General features: G+C 53.6%; 1 protein-coding gene across 1 annotated transcript; it reads left to right on the forward strand.

Annotated features, from left to right (window-relative positions):
• The first annotated feature begins 3,987 nt into the window (after positions 1-3,987).
• On the forward strand, positions 3,988-8,658 carry DMRTA2 (DMRT like family A2). Its single transcript, XM_054488510.2, has 3 exons — positions 3,988-4,246; positions 5,815-6,381; positions 7,592-8,658. Exons 2-3 carry the CDS (start codon positions 5,823-5,825, stop codon positions 8,656-8,658), a joined length of 1,626 nt encoding a protein of 541 aa, XP_054344485.1. The 5' UTR covers positions 3,988-4,246; positions 5,815-5,822.
• The last annotated feature ends 8,975 nt before the right edge of the window (positions 8,659-17,633 follow it).

Raw genomic sequence — 17,633 nt, forward strand, 5'->3', positions numbered from 1 at the left:
CGTCTCCCTGTCCACAGAGGGTGTGCGCGGCTGAGGGTCTTAATCAGCATGACTCATGAGTTGATCTGGAGGAAAATGTCGCTACGTGTCTGTGTGGCGTGTGTCCACATAGGAACAGGAGAGTCTGTGGTTGTGCAGGAAAACGCGTGTCGGGCAACCCGTGGAGACTCCTTCTTCCAAAGGCACGTTCCCCCTTTCCTCTGCGCCCCATTCCCGGGCGGAGAGTATCAGCCAAACTAACGGAATCCGGCACGGCCAGGGAAGGGGTGGGTGCGGGAGGGGCCATTCCGTCCCGGAGCCACCGGTTTGGGGATAATTACTTTTAATGTCAGAAAGATTTAGTTTAATATCATCTCTATTAGGCTGCCGGGAGGGTAATTAAACGGGACGCGTCGCAGCCGGCAAACAGATGGCGTCTGCTTGCTCCGAGGCCGCGGGCAAACAGCGCAAAAGTCAATGCCTCCCGGGTCCCCCATCGGCGCCCCTGGCTCTTTTACTCAGAGCTACACTACTCACCCTCGGCCCCCTTCCCCACGCCGCGCCTCGAGCCGGCTCTGCCCCCTAGGCCCTCAACCCCGGCCTCACCCCAACGCAGTCCCTTTGGATGCCACCAGTTCCTGGGCGTGGGCGTGGGGGATGGTGCCGGGGGCGAATAGGGATGGGGTGGATTTTCTTGGCTGGGCCTTCTCACCCGGGCCCCCAGCCCCTGGCACGCACAGGCGTCAGCAAATGATTCTGAGCTAAGAGTACGCGTGTGAATGTGTGAAAAAGACCCTCTACTCTCAGCCGCCTCATTTGTCCCGGAGGGCTGTGGCTTTTTCTGCCCGGAGCCCAACTGTAGCAGTAAGACTGGAGCTCCGCGCATAAACCAGGGCATACGTGCGTGAGGAAGTGCTCCTGTCGGCGTGTGCTATCACCGAGGTGGAAATCTGTGGGAGTCTGGGAATATCACACACCAAGTGGATGTCCCAGGATGGGGACATGCTTATGAGAACACTGTGAGGTCAAACTCACTGAAGGGGTCCCCTTGAGCCAGAGGGTAGCATCAGAGTTGAGCCTGGGCCCGGTGGTGCTCTCTGAATGCTGGCGTGAGAGTGTGTCCCAAACTTTGCAGAGAGTGGTCACACGCACGTGGGAGGGGGTGTGTCCAAGTGTGAAGCTACACTCAGGTTGGGGAGGGGGTAGACCCTGCTGCCTCAACCTGGGCCTGCTCTACTAGTGCTGGTGGCTCAGTTGGGCCATGCCCTTGCTTTCCCCTCCGACCAACCCAATCCAAATCAGGAGGAACTGGCCCTGGAGCGGCCTGGGAAGCTGGGCAGAGGATTCCTGCCCGGTCGAAGTGTGGGTGAGATGACCTTGGGTTTATTTTGCTTCCCTCCATAACGGGTTTATTTTGCCTCCCTCCATACCACATTCACTCACATGAACATCCTAACCTCCGGGGAGTGGGAGAAAAGGCTGTGGGTCCCAGACCTGTGGGGATGTGAATGCCAGAAAAGAGGGGCGAGAGAAGAGAGAGGTGCCTCCACTAGGGGTTGGGCGGATTCCCTCTGGTTGGGCTGTGTTAGATGCCAGGATGCTCCTCCTCCCACTCCTGAGAAAATGAAGTTCCTCACGCATCTGCGGGGCCGCCTCGGGTTCCCGAGTCCTCGTGGCTACACCCTTGGCTTCTGCGGGATCCCCGGTCCGGAGTGGGGAAATCTCACGGTGACCTGGCCTCAAGCGCGAAGGATACCTGGGCCACCGCCCCCTCAAAAGCTAGGCAGATTTGTATAGTTTATTTCGTTTTCGGTTTAATATAATTTCCCGAAAACTTTGTCCAAAGGAGCTCTGGGAGCAGGCGCCTGGCGGTCCCTGCGCGGAATCCGGCGGTGGTCGGCGCTCTTTCCCCCACCCCTGGCTCTCCTCCCCAGGTGCAGACATACTTGGCCTCGGAACCTCCAGGTGTTGGAAGGTGGGGTCTAGGTCCTGCGCTCCTAGAGGACATATTATCCCTGAAGCACTCCCTTATCCTCACTTCACGCGGGAGACCCGCGCGGGGGCTGACGCCCTTCTCTCTCCTAAACCCATTCACAGACTCCAGCAAGTGGCATTTTCTGGGAGCGAGTGACCAGGTTTTTATCGCTATCATAGACCTTGTCCGTGTCGGAGCGCCCTCGCGCAGGGGCCTGGTGAACTTTCTGGAAGCTCTCCGCCCGGTCCTCCAGCGCATCACCCCCACCCACTCCTCCCTCCAGCCTCAGCCTCCCGGTGGGCTTCTTCCAGGGCTCTTTCGGGACGCCAGGTTCTGCGGTCTTCGGATGGGGGCCCGTTAGTCGCACCGTCCTTCCCCCACCCCCACTCCTGGGCTCAGAAGCGGATAGACTGACAAGGCGCGGCCCAGTAGTCGTGCCAGACGGGAGGGGCTGCGTCCTGAGGCCGCGACGCCCCGGGCCGAGTCTACGCGCCCAGATTCCCGCCGGCCTGGAGGTTCGAAAGAGCAACGCAGAGACGCACGGTCAAGAGTGGAGGGAGAACGACAGGAACGCTCATTTTCCTCATTATTTAAACGAATTTTCTTTACTCTGAAGGAGAGAGAGAAAAGTAGAGAACAAAAACGAGAGTGACAGAACATTAGAAATCAGAGGGAAAAACAGAATGAAAAGACACAGAGATAGAATCAGAGCTACAGAAACCGAGGGCGACTCGCCCGAGGGCCGCGGCATTAACTCCAGATGTTGCCTTTCAAAAAGGAAACAAAATCTGAAACCTGTTACCTCTTCTGCAGAACGAGCTGTTCCTCAGGGCCGTGACATCAAGACAAGATGAGAATAAGGCGAAAGTTAAAACTGAAAACTGTCCGAGGGGGCCTCCCAGCAGTGACTTTGTCTCTTACCGGGAAGGTCAGACAGACCGACTCGCGTCCTGAGTTTAAGAGAATCTGCGGAGACACAGAGGGCCACTTTTTACTTTCGTTTAGAAAAGGAAAAAAAAAAAAGGGGGGGGCTATTTGTTCATTTACAGTAATGACAAAAAGAATCCCACCACCACGGAAAAGAAATCGAGATGCTGAAAAATGAGGAAAAGAAAGAGCAAAAGGGGCTGAGGGACGCGAAAGAGGGGCGGGGAGAGGAAACGCTCAGGGCCCGAGGGACGCCGCGGGCACCGACAGGAAGCGCAATCTCATTTCTCTTCGCTGAGCTTCTCCTTAAACACGAAAATCTTCATAAACCACACTTACCCTCCAGGATGACTATCGTATCAGGACTTTTAAAATAAAGTAACTGAGCTTTAAAGGAGACAGGAGGAAAAAACCAAAGCAGACCCCAACTACCCCAAACTCGTCGGATTTGGGAGCGCGCCGAAACATAGCAGGAAGAAGGCAGGAAAAATCGTCCTGGCATTTATGCCTTGAACACCCTCCCTTCCCCACCCGTGCACCCCTGTCCCGCCCCCACCCCGACGGCAGTAATTGAATTGTCACCTGCCCCCCATCCCGCCCCAGGGCTCCAGGGCCACTTGGGAAGCTCGGCTTTGCCAAACGCCCCAGGCCAGTAAGAGCGGTGCAGCCGAGCCGGCGCCCCAGAAGCAGAGAGGTTACACAAGTCTACGCAGAGAGGCGCACCGGACACGGTAATTAGGAGCAATTCACACGCTCTCGGGCGCACGGAAACTACTTGTCACGAAATTTTCAACGCTCCTCCTCGCCCACTTTTTTCCACTCCTTTCCTGGCGCGCCCCCTCCCCTCCCGGAGGCACACAGTGGAGCTTTTGGAGTTTCGAATCTTTCGGACACTGTAGAATGCGGGGCTCCCCGGGCGCGGGCCCGGCCAATCAGAGCGCCGTCTGCCTCCCCTGGCCAATGGCAGGCGCCACATTGTTGTCCAATTCTGTCTAATGGAGCCCTAAGGAGCAACAATAGAGCGGGCGAGCGGCTCATTGAGAGTCTGGCAGCGCCGGGCAACTGGGCCCCGGCTGCGCGCAGCGTCCAGCGCGCACCGCGAGGGGACCCGGCACGGCGAGAGTCAGGTCGCGGGTTCCAACCAAGCGGCCCGCGTACGAGCCTCCGACCCGGATTTCTGAAGGGAGGGTTGGACTGCGCTACGTTCTGAGGGGTCCGGAAGTTCGGACATGGTGACTGAAGGAGGGTGACGTGGTCAGATAAGGGGCGGGGGGCAAAGGGAAGCGGCCAAGAGCGCCAGCGTCGCCAGTGGAGCCGGGAGGCGCGTGCAGCGCCAGCGGAGGAGGATCCCGGAGCCCAAGACAGGTAGTTGAGGGCCGCAGGGAGAGCAGTGGGTGGCGACCTGGTCTTCGGCCCCTGTTGAGGAGGCCTGGGCCCCGTGGGCCTTAGGGACGGCGCCGCCCGAAGGGTCTGGGAGAGGAGGCAACGCTCACAGAGAGGAGGTCTGGGACTCTCGGACGGAGACACAAGGATTCTGTCCCGGGCTCTGGCAGGGACGGGGAACGCGGGAAGCAGAGGAGACCGCGGCAGAAGCGGGAAGCTGGGCCTGCTTGAGCCTTGTGGGGCTGCGGCGTGGGCGGGACTCTGGTGTCCGTTTATGGCCAGTTGCGAAGGCGACTCCCCTGGCTTGGTGCGGCCTGCTGGGCCATCCGTGTCCTAGGACCCCAACTCTGAGATCAGAACGCAGGACCCTGCGCTCAAGCGGGGTCCCCTGGGACCCCAAGACGGGGAGGGCGTGTCTGACGACTTTGTCCCTAAACCCGGAGGGGAGGGGAGGGCAGTGTGAGGTGGTCTTCGAGAAAGATCCCCCTCCCGAAATGCCTAACTTTTCGCAGGATACGTCTTCCGCCCCGACTACTACTCCAGACTGCGAAGCTAAAAAAATTGCACCACGGGTTTTACCCAATCCCCTCCCCCAGCATTTGCCTGTAGGGTTTTTTCTTACACATTCCCCTCTACCAGGCGCGGCCCCTGGATCCCGGACACCCAGATCAGCTGCTTTTCACTGTTTTCCTTGCCCATGAAGCTCATCTTTGGGCTGAGTTTGCCTATACAGAAAGTTTCTTTGGCCGAATTTTTCTCTTTAATACTTCCCAGTCCTAAACTAAACTCCACACACATTTTCTCTCTCACTCTCTGGAGGCCCGCACCGTGGAACTTTTGGCGCTCACATTTTTACGGGTCCCAGAGCCACTGGGCCTAACTTTGCCCGAGCTGTTTCCTCGTCCCCACTCTGCTTCCTAAAGCTATTATTTCTGTTGCTGATTTTTCTCTCCAAAGCTTCTGCCCCAAACTGCATTAAAAATAAACAAAAAGAAACAAAACTCCGACCCAACCAGCTCAACTCTGCGCCTTCACATCTCTCTCCTCTTCACCCTTCCACCAAACTGACCGTTTTGCTCCGGGTTTTCCTGTTTTGCCCTTGGCATCAGCCTAACTTCTGGGCCAAAACTGTCGCTCTAATCCCAGTCCCGTCAAACGAACATTTCTCTCACCCTTCTCACCCCAATTAGGCTAAGCTTGGGGGTATCATCTTAACTTTTCCAAATCCTCATTACAGCCATCTGAATCAGTGACTTTCACACTTTACATGTCTGTTTATTTTTTCCAGCGGAATCACCGATTCAGACAAAATCTTACCCCCACCGTGTAAATCAGGTCTAAGAGCAGCCGTGGCCAGACTAGGGTGAAGGCGCTAGGGCTCACAAGGAGGTTCCGACTGCACCTCCTCCCAGCAATTCTGGCCCCGCTAGCCCAGCCTCCGCGGCCCAAATTTCCCTCTCCAACTTGCTTTCCTTAAGGCTGCGCTTCGGCCTAGCGCGCGGTGTGCTCCTCACCAGGTCTCTTCCCTCTCCCACCTTCTTTCCCGTCAGGTCCTGTCATGGAGCTGCGCTCGGAGCTGCCCAGCGTGCCCGGCGCGGCGACGGCGGCGGCGGCAACAGCGACGGGGCCGCCTGTGGCGTCAGTGGCGTCGGTGGCGGCAGCCGCGGCGGCCGCCGCATCGCTACCGGTAAGCGTGGCAGGCGGCTTGCTGCGGGGGCCGCCACTGTTGCTGCGGGCAGCCGAGAAGTACCCGCGGACCCCCAAGTGCGCGCGCTGTCGCAACCATGGCGTGGTGTCGGCACTCAAGGGCCACAAACGCTACTGTCGCTGGAAGGACTGCCTCTGCGCCAAGTGCACGCTCATCGCGGAGCGCCAGCGTGTCATGGCGGCGCAGGTGGCGCTGCGCAGGCAGCAGGCGCAGGAGGAGAACGAGGCGCGCGAGCTGCAGCTGCTCTACGGCACTGCCGAGGGGCTGGCGCTGGCCGCCGCCAACGGCATCATCCCCCCGAGGCCCGCCTACGAGGTCTTCGGTTCAGTGTGCGCCGCCGACGGCGGGGGACCTGGAGCGGGAGCGCCCGCGGGGACCGGAGGCGGAGCAGCTGGCGCAGGGGGCTCAGGTGAGAGCGCGGCCAGGCCGCAAGTAGGGGCAGCAGGATCGTAGCTCTGGGGCGCGCGGCCCAGAACCCCCGTGTCCAGTCGCCGCGACTGCTAGGGTTCACCGCTCGCCCAGCCTCGGGTATGGAGCGTGGGTACAGAAACTCTCCTTTCTCCCGCTTCTGGAGCATTTGCACTTTACCCCTTTCTCCTGCAACGGGCCGAAATGTACACGCTTTGATTTTTTTACTCGCCTCTACCCAAACGCAGGCAGGTCCCTGCTTCTTTGCTTCGTCTTCTCCCCAGGTGGAAACCTGCGCATCTTCCTTCGCTCTGCGCTTCTCCACAGGCCCCTTCCCTCTGCTCCTTCCCAATTCTCTTAAGGAATTCCTCCCCCCCCTTTAACTGACACCCTAGGTTTTGAGACGCCCTAGGTTCTGAGACGCCCTAGTTTCTTTTCCGCTTCTTGCGTTCCTAATGCCCTCTGGACAACCGCTTGCTGCGCCCTCCCTCCTTCTAGCTTTTTTCGCACCCTCCCTGGTTTCTCAGGTCTGCTTTCCTGTCTTTTCCTCTTCGCTTCCTACTCCCTGCCTAGCACCACCCTCTTTTTCTGGTGGCTTTTTGTGGGGAGGGAAGAAATTAGGCCAGGGCCGTTGAGGGAAAGGAGGGATCTGCTCTAAACTTGGGAGGGAAAAACTTCTCAGGTCTCAATTTTGGAAAGGGTGGATTAGAAATAGGGGCTCTACTTCTGCCTGTAGAGAAGCTTGGGACCTCCTAGATAACCAAGGCGCCTTTCCTTACAGGCTACACTGCCAGGGCAGGCATCTTCTATACAGTGGGCTCTTCTGTACAGCGTGGTTAGGCAGAAGTTATATTGTCTCTTGTTTGAACCCTGGACCTGGCCACTTCTCCAGGGCAGGGCAGGACTGGAAGGGAAGTTAAGGGTAGAGGTGTTGGGGCACAGATTTGGGGAAAGCAGCACTGAACATCGAGTTTACAGGGCACAGGTAGTTGGGGTTCTGAGGAGTACAGAAAGAGAGGGAGCCCTGGGGTCAGGGCTGTAGGGGCTCAGAGAGGAAGGAATGCTAGAGCAAAAAGAAAGAGGGGCACGAGAGCCTAGTGAATAAGGGCTGTGGGGCTGAGGGAGAGGAAACTGAGATCCAAAGGGCCGAGGTGCTGTGACTGCTGTCTTCTAGCTAGCCGCTCCTCACGACACGTTTTCTTCCCTGCCAGAGGCCAAGTTGCAGAAGTTTGACCTGTTTCCTAAGACGCTGCTTCAGGCAGGCCGCCCGGGCAGCCCGCCGCAGCCGCCAGTGAAGCCCTTATCACCCGACGGCGCAGACTCGGGGCCCGGGACGTCGTCCCCGGAGGTGCGGCCCGGCTCAGGCTCGGAGAACGGCGATGGCGAGTCCTTTTCGGGTTCGCCCCTAGCTCGGGCCTCCAAAGAGGCAGGTGGCAGCTGCCCAGGCAGCGCTGGCCCTGGCGGCGGCGGCGGCGGCGGCGAGGAGGACAGCCCGGGCTCCGCTAGCCCTCTGGGCTCTGAATCCGGTTCAGAGGCTGACAAAGAAGAGGGTGAGGCCGCGCCGGCGCCAGGGCTGGGCGGAGGCTCGGGTCCACGGCAGCGGACGCCGCTGGACATCTTGACACGCGTGTTCCCAGGCCACCGGCGAGGCGTCCTGGAGCTGGTGTTGCAGGGCTGCGGCGGCGACGTGGTGCAGGCCATCGAGCAGGTGCTGAACCACCACCGTGGGGGCCTGGCGGCCGGCCTGGGCCCTGCGGCGCCCCCGGATAAGGCCGCCGTAGGTGCTGCAGCAGCCGCAGACGACGCGTGGCCCAGCCGCGTCGACGCCGCCGCCGCTGCCGGGGGGCCTGGGCTGCCTGCGCCGCTGCAGGCCGGGCCCGCCGCACCGCCGCACCACAGACCCTTGCTGGCTGGCGCCATGGCGCCTGGGGCGCTGGGCTCGCTGAGCAGCCGCTCGGCCTTCTCGCCGCTGCAGCCCAATGCCAGTCACTTCGGTGCGGACGCGGGCGCCTACCCGCTGGGCGCGCCGCTCGGCCTCAGCCCCCTGCGCCTGGCCTACTCCGCGGCGGCGGCGCACAGCCGCGGTCTGGCCTTCATGGCGCCCTACTCCACCGCCGGCCTGGTGCCCACGCTCGGCTTCCGCCCGCCCATGGACTACGCCTTCAGCGATCTCATGCGTGACCGCTCGGCCGCCGCTGCTGCGGCGGTGCACAAGGAGCCGACCTACGGCGGCGGCCTGTACGGGCCTATGGTCAACGGCGCTCCGGAGAAGCAGTAGGGCGAGGGGCCTGGCAGCCGGCCGGTCCCCAAACAGGAACCCCAGCCTTGTCCCCGCGGGCCGTCGACCCCTCCTCGCCCAGCGCTCTCTCTGCGCCCTGGCTGGGGTCTTCTCACGCCAAGGTGGTTTTTGAGTTTTGTTTAGGAGGGTGGGTGGGGAAGGCTGAGCAAAGGGGGAGCAGCTACAGACAGATGCAGGTGTTCTCGGAGAGGGTACGCGGCCTGGGTCCTCATCTCCTACCTCCGGATCCCTCTTCCAGCCTCACCCGGCCCCCTTTCCAAAAGGCTGGGAATTCATGAGAATTCAGAGGCTGCGACAGCAGCGCAGGCTCCTGCGGCTCCTTAGCTGTGCTCATCCGGCTCTCAGTGGATGGCAGGATAATCCGAGAGTCTTTTCTGTGTCTCCCCCGCCCCCACTTTTAAAAAATTTAAATATTCGCTCTAACAAATATAAATTTAGGATGTATAAATCTCTTGGCACTGAGTCGAGTCTTTGGGACACACATATATATCGATACAATTGTAAAAAAAAAAAAAAGGAAACAAGTTCTAAGGTGCACTTTCCTCGTTGCGGTATTTGTCGCTCTCTTTGTTGCTTATGCCGATAAGCATGGGTTTCCTTGGTGCAGTGTGTTTTTATATATGTATAAATCTATATATAATCTATACATATATATATACAAGCCAGTGTATAATGTTATAAAATGGAATTCTAAGTTATTAATTGTAATCTGTAGGTGACCTCGGTATTAACGTGAAAAACATGCAAAAACAAGCAAAAAAAGGGACGAAATGGAAAAAAATTAGACTATGCGCGCATTGTACTTATCAGGTTTATAGATTAAATATATTGGAAACTCGGGATGAATCCTGCCCACCTGCCCCTCTTGCCTGCGGCTGGTCTGTCCCTAAGGAGCCGTCAAGGTGCGCACTGAAGCAGGAACAGAGCGACGTGTGACTGAGCCAGAACCGCCCGCTCGCGGTCCCATCCTCGCCTCCCGGGACTCGCCAAACGCCCTGACTGAAGGGCCCGCAGCGGAAAACGCTGCTGCAGAGCAGCACTTTGTGCTTTCCTTTGCATAGATATGAGCTAGAAATAAATGTTATTTTCTAAGAAAACAACGCCGAATCCCGTCCAGCTCCTCGAGAAATAGGGGGTGGGGGGGTGCGCTGGGGAAGGTCATGATTTCCCACTCAAGCCGCGGCGCTAAGGAGACGCTTGTCCGAGGTCCTGTGGGATCTCCGACCCTCGGGGCTACTGGGAAAGGAGACTTCCTGCGGTACCCGGAGGACCTATCCCACCAGAGTGGCGCGGGGCTCACAACTCCCGAAGGACCCGCGACCGCTGAGCAGCGGGAACCCAGTGTGTACCCCAGCTTGGGCACCCTTGCGGAGGGGTCGCCTTGCCCCGGCTCTTAGTTTTTGGATCGCCGGCCCGAGTCTTCACAGGGATCTTGCAAGGCTGGTGGCCCAGTCCCCGCTCTTTCCCGGGTGATTTGGAGGTAGCTCGGGCCGCACACTGCGCGCTCCCCATCTCAGGTTTGGAACCACAGGCAGCGAAGGCGACGGCTGGACAGGGTGGCTGCTACCATTCTCCTGACAAGGGCTACAGCCTGGGAGTTACGGGGTTCTGGGGAGTTGGGGGTGGCATGCTACCTTCCTTGAAAAAGTGTAATCTGGGAGAGTGGCCGTGAGCACGCGACTTCGAGCCAGACTTCGTCTCTCACCCTTTTCACCTTCCCTCCTTACGCCGAGCTGAGCAAATTAGCCGCTCCTGGGCCGACCCTCTCCTTCAACCTCTAGTACCTCCCGCTCCCCGCAGGGTGACTGCCCCGCTCCAGGAAGAGTGACTCCTCCCCTCGGCTGGATCCGGCGACATCCCAAGGTAAACTTCTGGGGCCGGCTCGAGTTCCGCCAGGCAGTGAAACTTAATAGCAGGACAAGAAAACGGTTTAATAAAGAAGGGCTTTAATGGGGAACTAATTTGATTGAGTTGCTTAATTCCACTTTAATTGGAAAGGGGGTTTGGCTGTCTGGTGATGAAGTGCGAGCGCGATGAGATGAAAGTGGGGGAGAAGGACCCAGAGAAGAAAGATGCCGGCAAGAGCGATGGACGAAAAGGGGATAAAAAAGGAGAAAAAAGAGGGCGAGAGGAGAGGGAAGAGTTAGAAAGAAAAGAGAAAGGCGGGAGAAAGCGTGCGGAAGCTTCTGGGAGTGTAAACTTTCTTGCCCTTGGCTTTTCTGCGCCCTCTAAAGCCCCCGTGCGCTCCCCCTACCCCAGGTTTTCGGAGCCTCCCAGCCTCTCTCCGCAGGGCGGTTCTGGCTGCCTCATCCCCGTCCTCTGCCCCACCGCACCCAAGATGTTTGTTTCGGTAAGGACCTACGCTGGGTCCCCCGAGGCTCCTTGGTTCCTGCCGTTTCTCTGGCCGGACCCGAGGGGTCGGCCTGTGGACCCGCGTTACTCATTCCCAAGAACATCTGGAGCGTCACAGACTTCAAGACTGTTATATTAGTTCATCCTCACAGCAAACCAGGGTGAATCCAGAAAGTTGCTTATTACCGTCCCCATTTTACAGAGGAGGAAACTGAGGGCCATCTGGTCCAGGGAATTGTCCAACTTTCCGGGACCCTGGATCACTTCGCCTCTCCATCGCCCCTACTGGGTCTCCTTCTCCTCTCATGAAGCGGGGTCTGCTGGCCGAGAGTGGGAGGTTTGCGGAAACTCTCCTTCCGTGAACACAGGAGGCCCAGAGAGAAGCAGCGTGCCCCCAAGCGCCCAGGCCTCAGCTCCAGGCTGTCAGCACCTTCGGGTAGAGCTCAGGAAGGCTTCGTGAGCGGTGGGCGTTCTAGGAGTGAGGTAGTGGGGCACCCGAGGTCCCCCATTCCTGGGCCGGGAGCGTCTCCATGGCCCAGGCCCCGCGGTGGAAGCCCAGGTCGGTCAGTCACAGCCCTTGGCGCCTGGGAACGTACTGCGCCCACGGTGAGCCCCTGACCCGCTGCCCATTGCACAGTCAGGAACAGGGAGGCGCAGGGACCTGCAATGACCGGCCTGGGGTCGCACACCCAGGCCCCAGGGAGCCAGTATCTGAACTCCAGACTCTCTGGCCCGGTGGCAGGGGCAGGGGGGCGAGTGAGTCTCCGCTTCTGGGAGCTTCCGCAGCCGGCAGGAGGGGACTGCGGCCTGAGCTCCGCTGGGATCAGCGCTAGGGAGGAGTGTGGGGTACCCTGGTCTCGGGCGGCGTTCGCACCCTGGAAAGAGAGGGCAGTGGCGGCAGCGTTACCTCTCTTCCTCCTGGGAGAAGGGGAAACGGGAATCCCCTTCCTGACCGCTACTGTCCACGTTTATTCCTGAATGCTTCCCAAAGCAAGCTGGAGCCGACTCGGTCTGGGCACTGGGAGGATGCGAACCGGGGCCGCCGCGGGTAGCTCCGACTGGTGGGGAGCTTCCCTGCCCCACCCCTCCTGCACAACAGCAGCAACAGCGACACACTAGCACCTACTGTATGCCAAGTCCTGTACCAAACATGTTCCCTAGCAGAATCCTGCTCAGTGGGCCAGGAAGAGCCTAGAGCCGGGGTCCAGGCTCAATCGCTGGCTGGGGTTATTCTTTCTTGAATTACTTCAGTCAGCAAATATTTGCTGAGTACTTAATTTATGTCAGGCCCAGTTCTAGGACCCTGGGATACACAAGTGCACACAAGGGAGGTCTGGCCGGGGAAGGCCACTTCCGCAAGGCACTCTACCTCAATTAAATGGTGGAATAGTGGGGTCTGTCTCTCTGGATGCTGTGAGGAGTAAATGAAATAATATCCAAAAGCTCTCAGCTCAGTGCTTGCTCACTAGGTGTTCACTATTACAATTCTCATATCCTTTGGTGTGGATGGTGTGGCCCCATTTAACAAAGGAGTCAACAGCTCAGAGGGATCCAGTGACTGGAGCAAATGGGGCTTCTGAGCCCTCTAAAGTGTCACAGATTATGGGAGACACCCCGCCTACGGCAAGGGGCCACACAGACAGATGGGAGAGTGTGGTTCTGTAAATGCCTCAGAGGAAGTGAGCTAAGTCCTGAGGGGGTTGCTGAGGGGCAGCATTGTGATCTGTTGTAGGACACTGGGGAGGCAGTCAGGGGTCCCGCTGGACTAGAAGATGGAAAGGGAGGAGGTGGAGACAGGCTGTTGAGGTTGCACAGAGTCAGACGTTAGATCATGGAGAAACTTGAGTGCCAGAAACTGGGCCTGGACTTCAGTACTGAGAGCTGTTGACAACAGGACGTGGTAAGATTTGCATCTGGATTTGGTAGATTATTTGGAGACAGGCCCAACCTCTCCCTCAGGAGCCGTGACAAATGGTTGTGCCAAAAAGGGATCAGTGGAAGTAGGGAGAGGGAGAGAAGAGGGCCCCTTCAAGAACTGCTAGGAGCCAAACTACCCACTGTTGATCCAATGTTGGGAGTAAGTAAGGAAGAGGGCTGATTCCCACCTGGAGCAGAGACAAGATTTGAGGGCAAGGAGAAGAAGCTTCCTGTTCAACTTCAGAGTTTGAGGGACATGTAGGTCTTCTCAGCATGGACACCAAATGGTAGAAAGAGTCAGCTGTTATCTTGGAGGAATGAGGTGGCCCAGCTCCCTGTCCCCCGAGGACACAGGACTCCCTTAGTGGAGGCCATGGGCCTGAGAGAGGTGTTGAGACCCTCTCACCATGTCTCTTGGTGCCAAGAGGACCAGCCTCTTAACATAACAGACCATGCCTCGTCCATGAAGGTCACCTCTGCCTGGAAAGCTCTTCTCGTTTTCCTCTTCTTTAAGGATTCTCCTCACCTTCCCTAGGGTCCAGTTTCACAGGTGGACTCACTGTGAACTAATGAAGCTTAAACTTCAGGGCTCCACACCTGGCATGTTCCTCTCACGGTCTTGCACTTTGTGCATACAGTCAAGCGACTTCTATCTTAAAACTTCAGGCCCCATTAAAAACTGCAACTGCCCGCTGGGCACGGTGGCTCACATCTGTAATCCCAATACTTTGGGAGGCCGAGGTGGGCGTATCACGAGGTCAGGAGATCAAGACCATCCTGGCTAACACGGTGAAACCTCATCTCTACTGAAAATACAAAAAATTAGCCGGGCATGGTGGCAGGCACCTGTAGTCCAAGCTACTTGGGAGGCTGAGGCAGGAGAATGGCGTGAACCCAGGAGGCAGGGCTTGCAGTGAGCAGAGATCACGCCACTGCACTCCAGCCTGGACAACAGAGCGAGACTCCGTCTCAAAAACAAAAAACAAACAAACAAACAAAAAACAAAAAAACTGCATCTGCCACTGCCCAGTTTAGCTGCACCCTCATGGCTGCCTGTTCCTGTTAACTATTGTTGCATAACAAATGACCCTGAAATGTAGTGGTTTAAACAACAACCATTTTATTGTATCGTTTATAGGTCAGAAATTTGGGCAGAGCTTTTTTTATTGTTGACCAAGATCTCTTGGTGGTATTCAGCTGGTAGATGTGTTGGTCTGGAGACCCCAAGACAGGTTCAGTCACATGTCTGATTCCTTGGTATGGATGGCTGGAAGGCTGGGCTCAGCTGGACAGTTGATTGGAGCACTTCCATCATGGTATCCTTAAGATATTAGACTTTTTACATGTTGACTCAGGGTTCCAAGGCAGATGTCCCAGAGAGCAAAGTGGAAGCTACAGGGCCTTTTATGACCTAACCTCATAGGTCAGAGAATGTGACAAGAGTGTATTATTTGCAAGTTACTGGCATTCAAGTCACACTGACTTAAAAAGAAGGAATTTTCTCCTTTTTTTCTTCCTCATAGTAATGACAATAATAATTATAGACATTTACAACTAAAATTTCCAGAGTTTATCTCAGGAAAAGTCAGAACCGGGTGCTCAAACACCATCAACTGAGCTGCTTTTCTCCATCTCTTAGATCAGCTGTACTCTAAGTTGTCTTCTTATCAGGCAGACTTTCTCCAAATAAAGTGCAAATGGCCATCGGTGACCTCAGGCTTGTATTCTGCTTTCTCTTTTGTAGTTAAACAAAACATCTTGGAAATGACTCATTGACTAGACTTTTGTCATCTTTCCATCCAAGAACCAATAGGGAATGGGACCTACTGGAAAATCAAGCTTTCAGGATAGCTGAATGTTTGCCCATTTCAGCCCTAAATTGTCTTTGTCTTAGCATTTTAGGGCAGGAGCTTTAGAAGGATGTTACTTGCTTTTCCATTTTCTTTTCCGAAGGCTACTGAGATGCTCCAGGTGTTCTTTGATTCAGCGTCTTGTAATGTGCAATAACAGGGTCGTGGGATCTTATTAGAGTGAGGGTTCACTGGCTTTGGCACTAAGAAATGCTTTTCCAATGTGTTTTTTATTTTAAAAACTTTTTACTATGAAAAATTTCAAGTGTATAAGAAAGTAGAGAATAGTATAATAAATCTGAATATTTGTATACTAATCCCATAACTTTAATAACTAACATTTTGTCATATTTATTTCACCTTAGTTTTTCTTTGATGTATTTAAAAGCAAATTACAGACATTGTGAAATGTCACTCTGAAATACCTCGATATGAATACTTCATCTCTAAAACATGAGGATATTTTCTTACAAAGCCACAGTACATTAGTATACTATCAATATTAAAAATAATCCCTTTATATAACCTAATACTCAATATATATTAACATTTATCTAATTGCCCCAGTTGGAAATACTTTTTAAATTTAACAATTGATTTGTTCAAACCAGGATTTGGTTGCCTATAGCAGACACTGTCAGAGCCCCACCCATAGCCCTTGACCTTTCAGTCTACTGATTTCCAGCTTCCAAGATCAGTTTCTCTGTGCCTAAGGGCTTCTATTCTAGAACCACAAAAGGGAGAGACATACCAGGGATGTAATGATGGAACCCATCCTTCCTAGAGAAGGCAATAAGAAGGCTCATTGTTTGTAAAATATTTAAAACAATAATACTACTAAAAGTTGGTCTGCTTTTTAAGTTATTACCATTTCCCAGCAATTCTGAACAATGTCAGAGATAAAATATTTCTCACCTCAAAGAACTTTTGTTGGTGGTCTAAATTCTAAACAATCCCTGCAGTGATTGTTGAGTTTAAATTATGTGTGTGTGTATACACACAAACACACACACTATACATATTTCTTTATTTATATATATCACAAATTGTCACAACTATTATTTTTGTTTACATACAGTAAAATTGACTTTTTCGTAGTACATTTCTAAAAGGTTGACCGTACATATATATTTGTCTAACCACCATCACAATCAGGATTCAGAACAGCTCTGTCACCCCAGAAAGCTTCCCTGTGCTGCCCCTTTATAATCAAACCCTCTCCCCTACCCCTACTCTCTGGAAACCACTGATCTGTTCTCTGTTTCTCCGTCTTTACAGTTTCTTCTTTTCCAGAATGTTATACAAATGAAACCAGACAGTATGTAGCCTTTTGAGACTGGCTTCTTTCACTTAGCATAATCCCTTTGCGATCCATCCAAATTGTTGCACGTGTCAATAGTCCATTCCTTTTTATTGCTGAATAATATTCAGTTGTATTGATCTATCACTATTTGTTTATTCATTCACAGTTACAGGACATTTGGGTTGTTTCAGTTTTTGGTAATTACAAATGAGGTTGCTATAAACATTCAGAAACAGGCTTTTGTGTGATCACAAGTTTTCACTTCTCCAGGTAAATACCTCCCCGATCCTATAGGAGTTTCTGCATCTAATCTACTTTCTGTCTCTATAAATTTGTTTAGTCTGGACAATTCATATAAATAGAATCATACAGTATATGGCCCTTTGTGTTCATTCTCTTGGTATATACTTAGGAGTGGAATTGCTGGGTCATTTTTCTCTATGTTAACCTTTGGAGGAACTACCAAATTTTTTTTTTTACATAGCAGCTGCATCATTTTACGTTCCCACAAGCAGTCAATAGGGTATCAGTTTCTTCACATCCTCACCAACACCTGTTTTTATCTGTTTTTTTTTTTTTTTTTTTTAAGACAGGATCTCACTCTGTCGCCCAGGCTGGAGTGCAGTGGTGCAATCACAGCTCACTGCAGCCTTGACCTCTGGGCTCAATTGATCCTCTCACATCAGCCTCCTGAGTAGCTGGGACTGCAAATGCATGCCACCATGCCCAGCTAATTTTTAAATTTTTTGTAGACATGGGGTCTCCTTATGTTTATTTTCCCAAGCTCATCTTGAACTGCTGGACTCAAGCAATCCTCCTGCCTCAGCCTCCCAAAATGATGGCCTTACAAGTGTGAGCTACTTTGCCTGGACATTTTTATCTATCTTTTTAATTCTAGCCATCCTAGTGGGTGTGAAGTGGCATCTCGTTGTGGTTCTGATTTGTATTTCTCTGACAATTAATAATGTTGAACATCTTTTCATGTGATTTCTGGCCATTTGTGTATCTTCTTTGGAAAAATGTCTATTCAAGTCATTTGACTACTTTGAAATTGTATTTTTTTTTTTACTACTGAATTGTAAAATTTATTTATATCTTCTAGATACAAGCCCCTTATCAGTTAGATGACTTACAAGTATTTTCTTCCATTCTGTGGTTTGTCTTTTCACTTTCTTGGTGGTGTCTTTTGTAACACAAAAGTTTTGAGTTTTGATGAAGTCCAGTTCATCTGTTTTGTTTTTTCTTTTGTAGTTTGTATTTTTTGTATCATATCTAAGAAACCACTACCTAGACCAAGGTCATGAAGATTTACATCTAGATTTTCTTCTTCAAAGAGTTTTATAGTTTTAGCTCTTATATTTAAGTTTTTAATTCATTTTGAGTTAATTTTTGCATATGTATGAGATATTATCTTAATTCATTCTTTTACATGTGAATATCCAACTGTCCCAGCATTATTTGTTGAAAAGACTATACCTCAAAGGATAAATGCTTGAAGGGATAGGTACTCCATTTCCCATGATGTGATTATT

Source organism: Pongo pygmaeus, chromosome 1 (assembly GCF_028885625.2).
Source record: "Pongo pygmaeus isolate AG05252 chromosome 1, NHGRI_mPonPyg2-v2.0_pri, whole genome shotgun sequence".
In the NCBI taxonomy this organism is placed as follows: Eukaryota; Metazoa; Chordata; class Mammalia; order Primates; family Hominidae; genus Pongo; species Pongo pygmaeus.

Coding starts and splice junctions, on each gene's coding strand:
- DMRTA2 (XM_054488510.2), top strand. CDS start 5,823: ATGGAGCTGCGCTCGGAGCTGCCCAGCGTGCCCGGCGCGGCGACGGCG. Junction 6,382..7,591: donor AGCTGGCGCAGGGGGCTCAG/GTGAGAGCGCGG, acceptor CTTCCCTGCCAG/AGGCCAAGTTGCAGAAGTTT.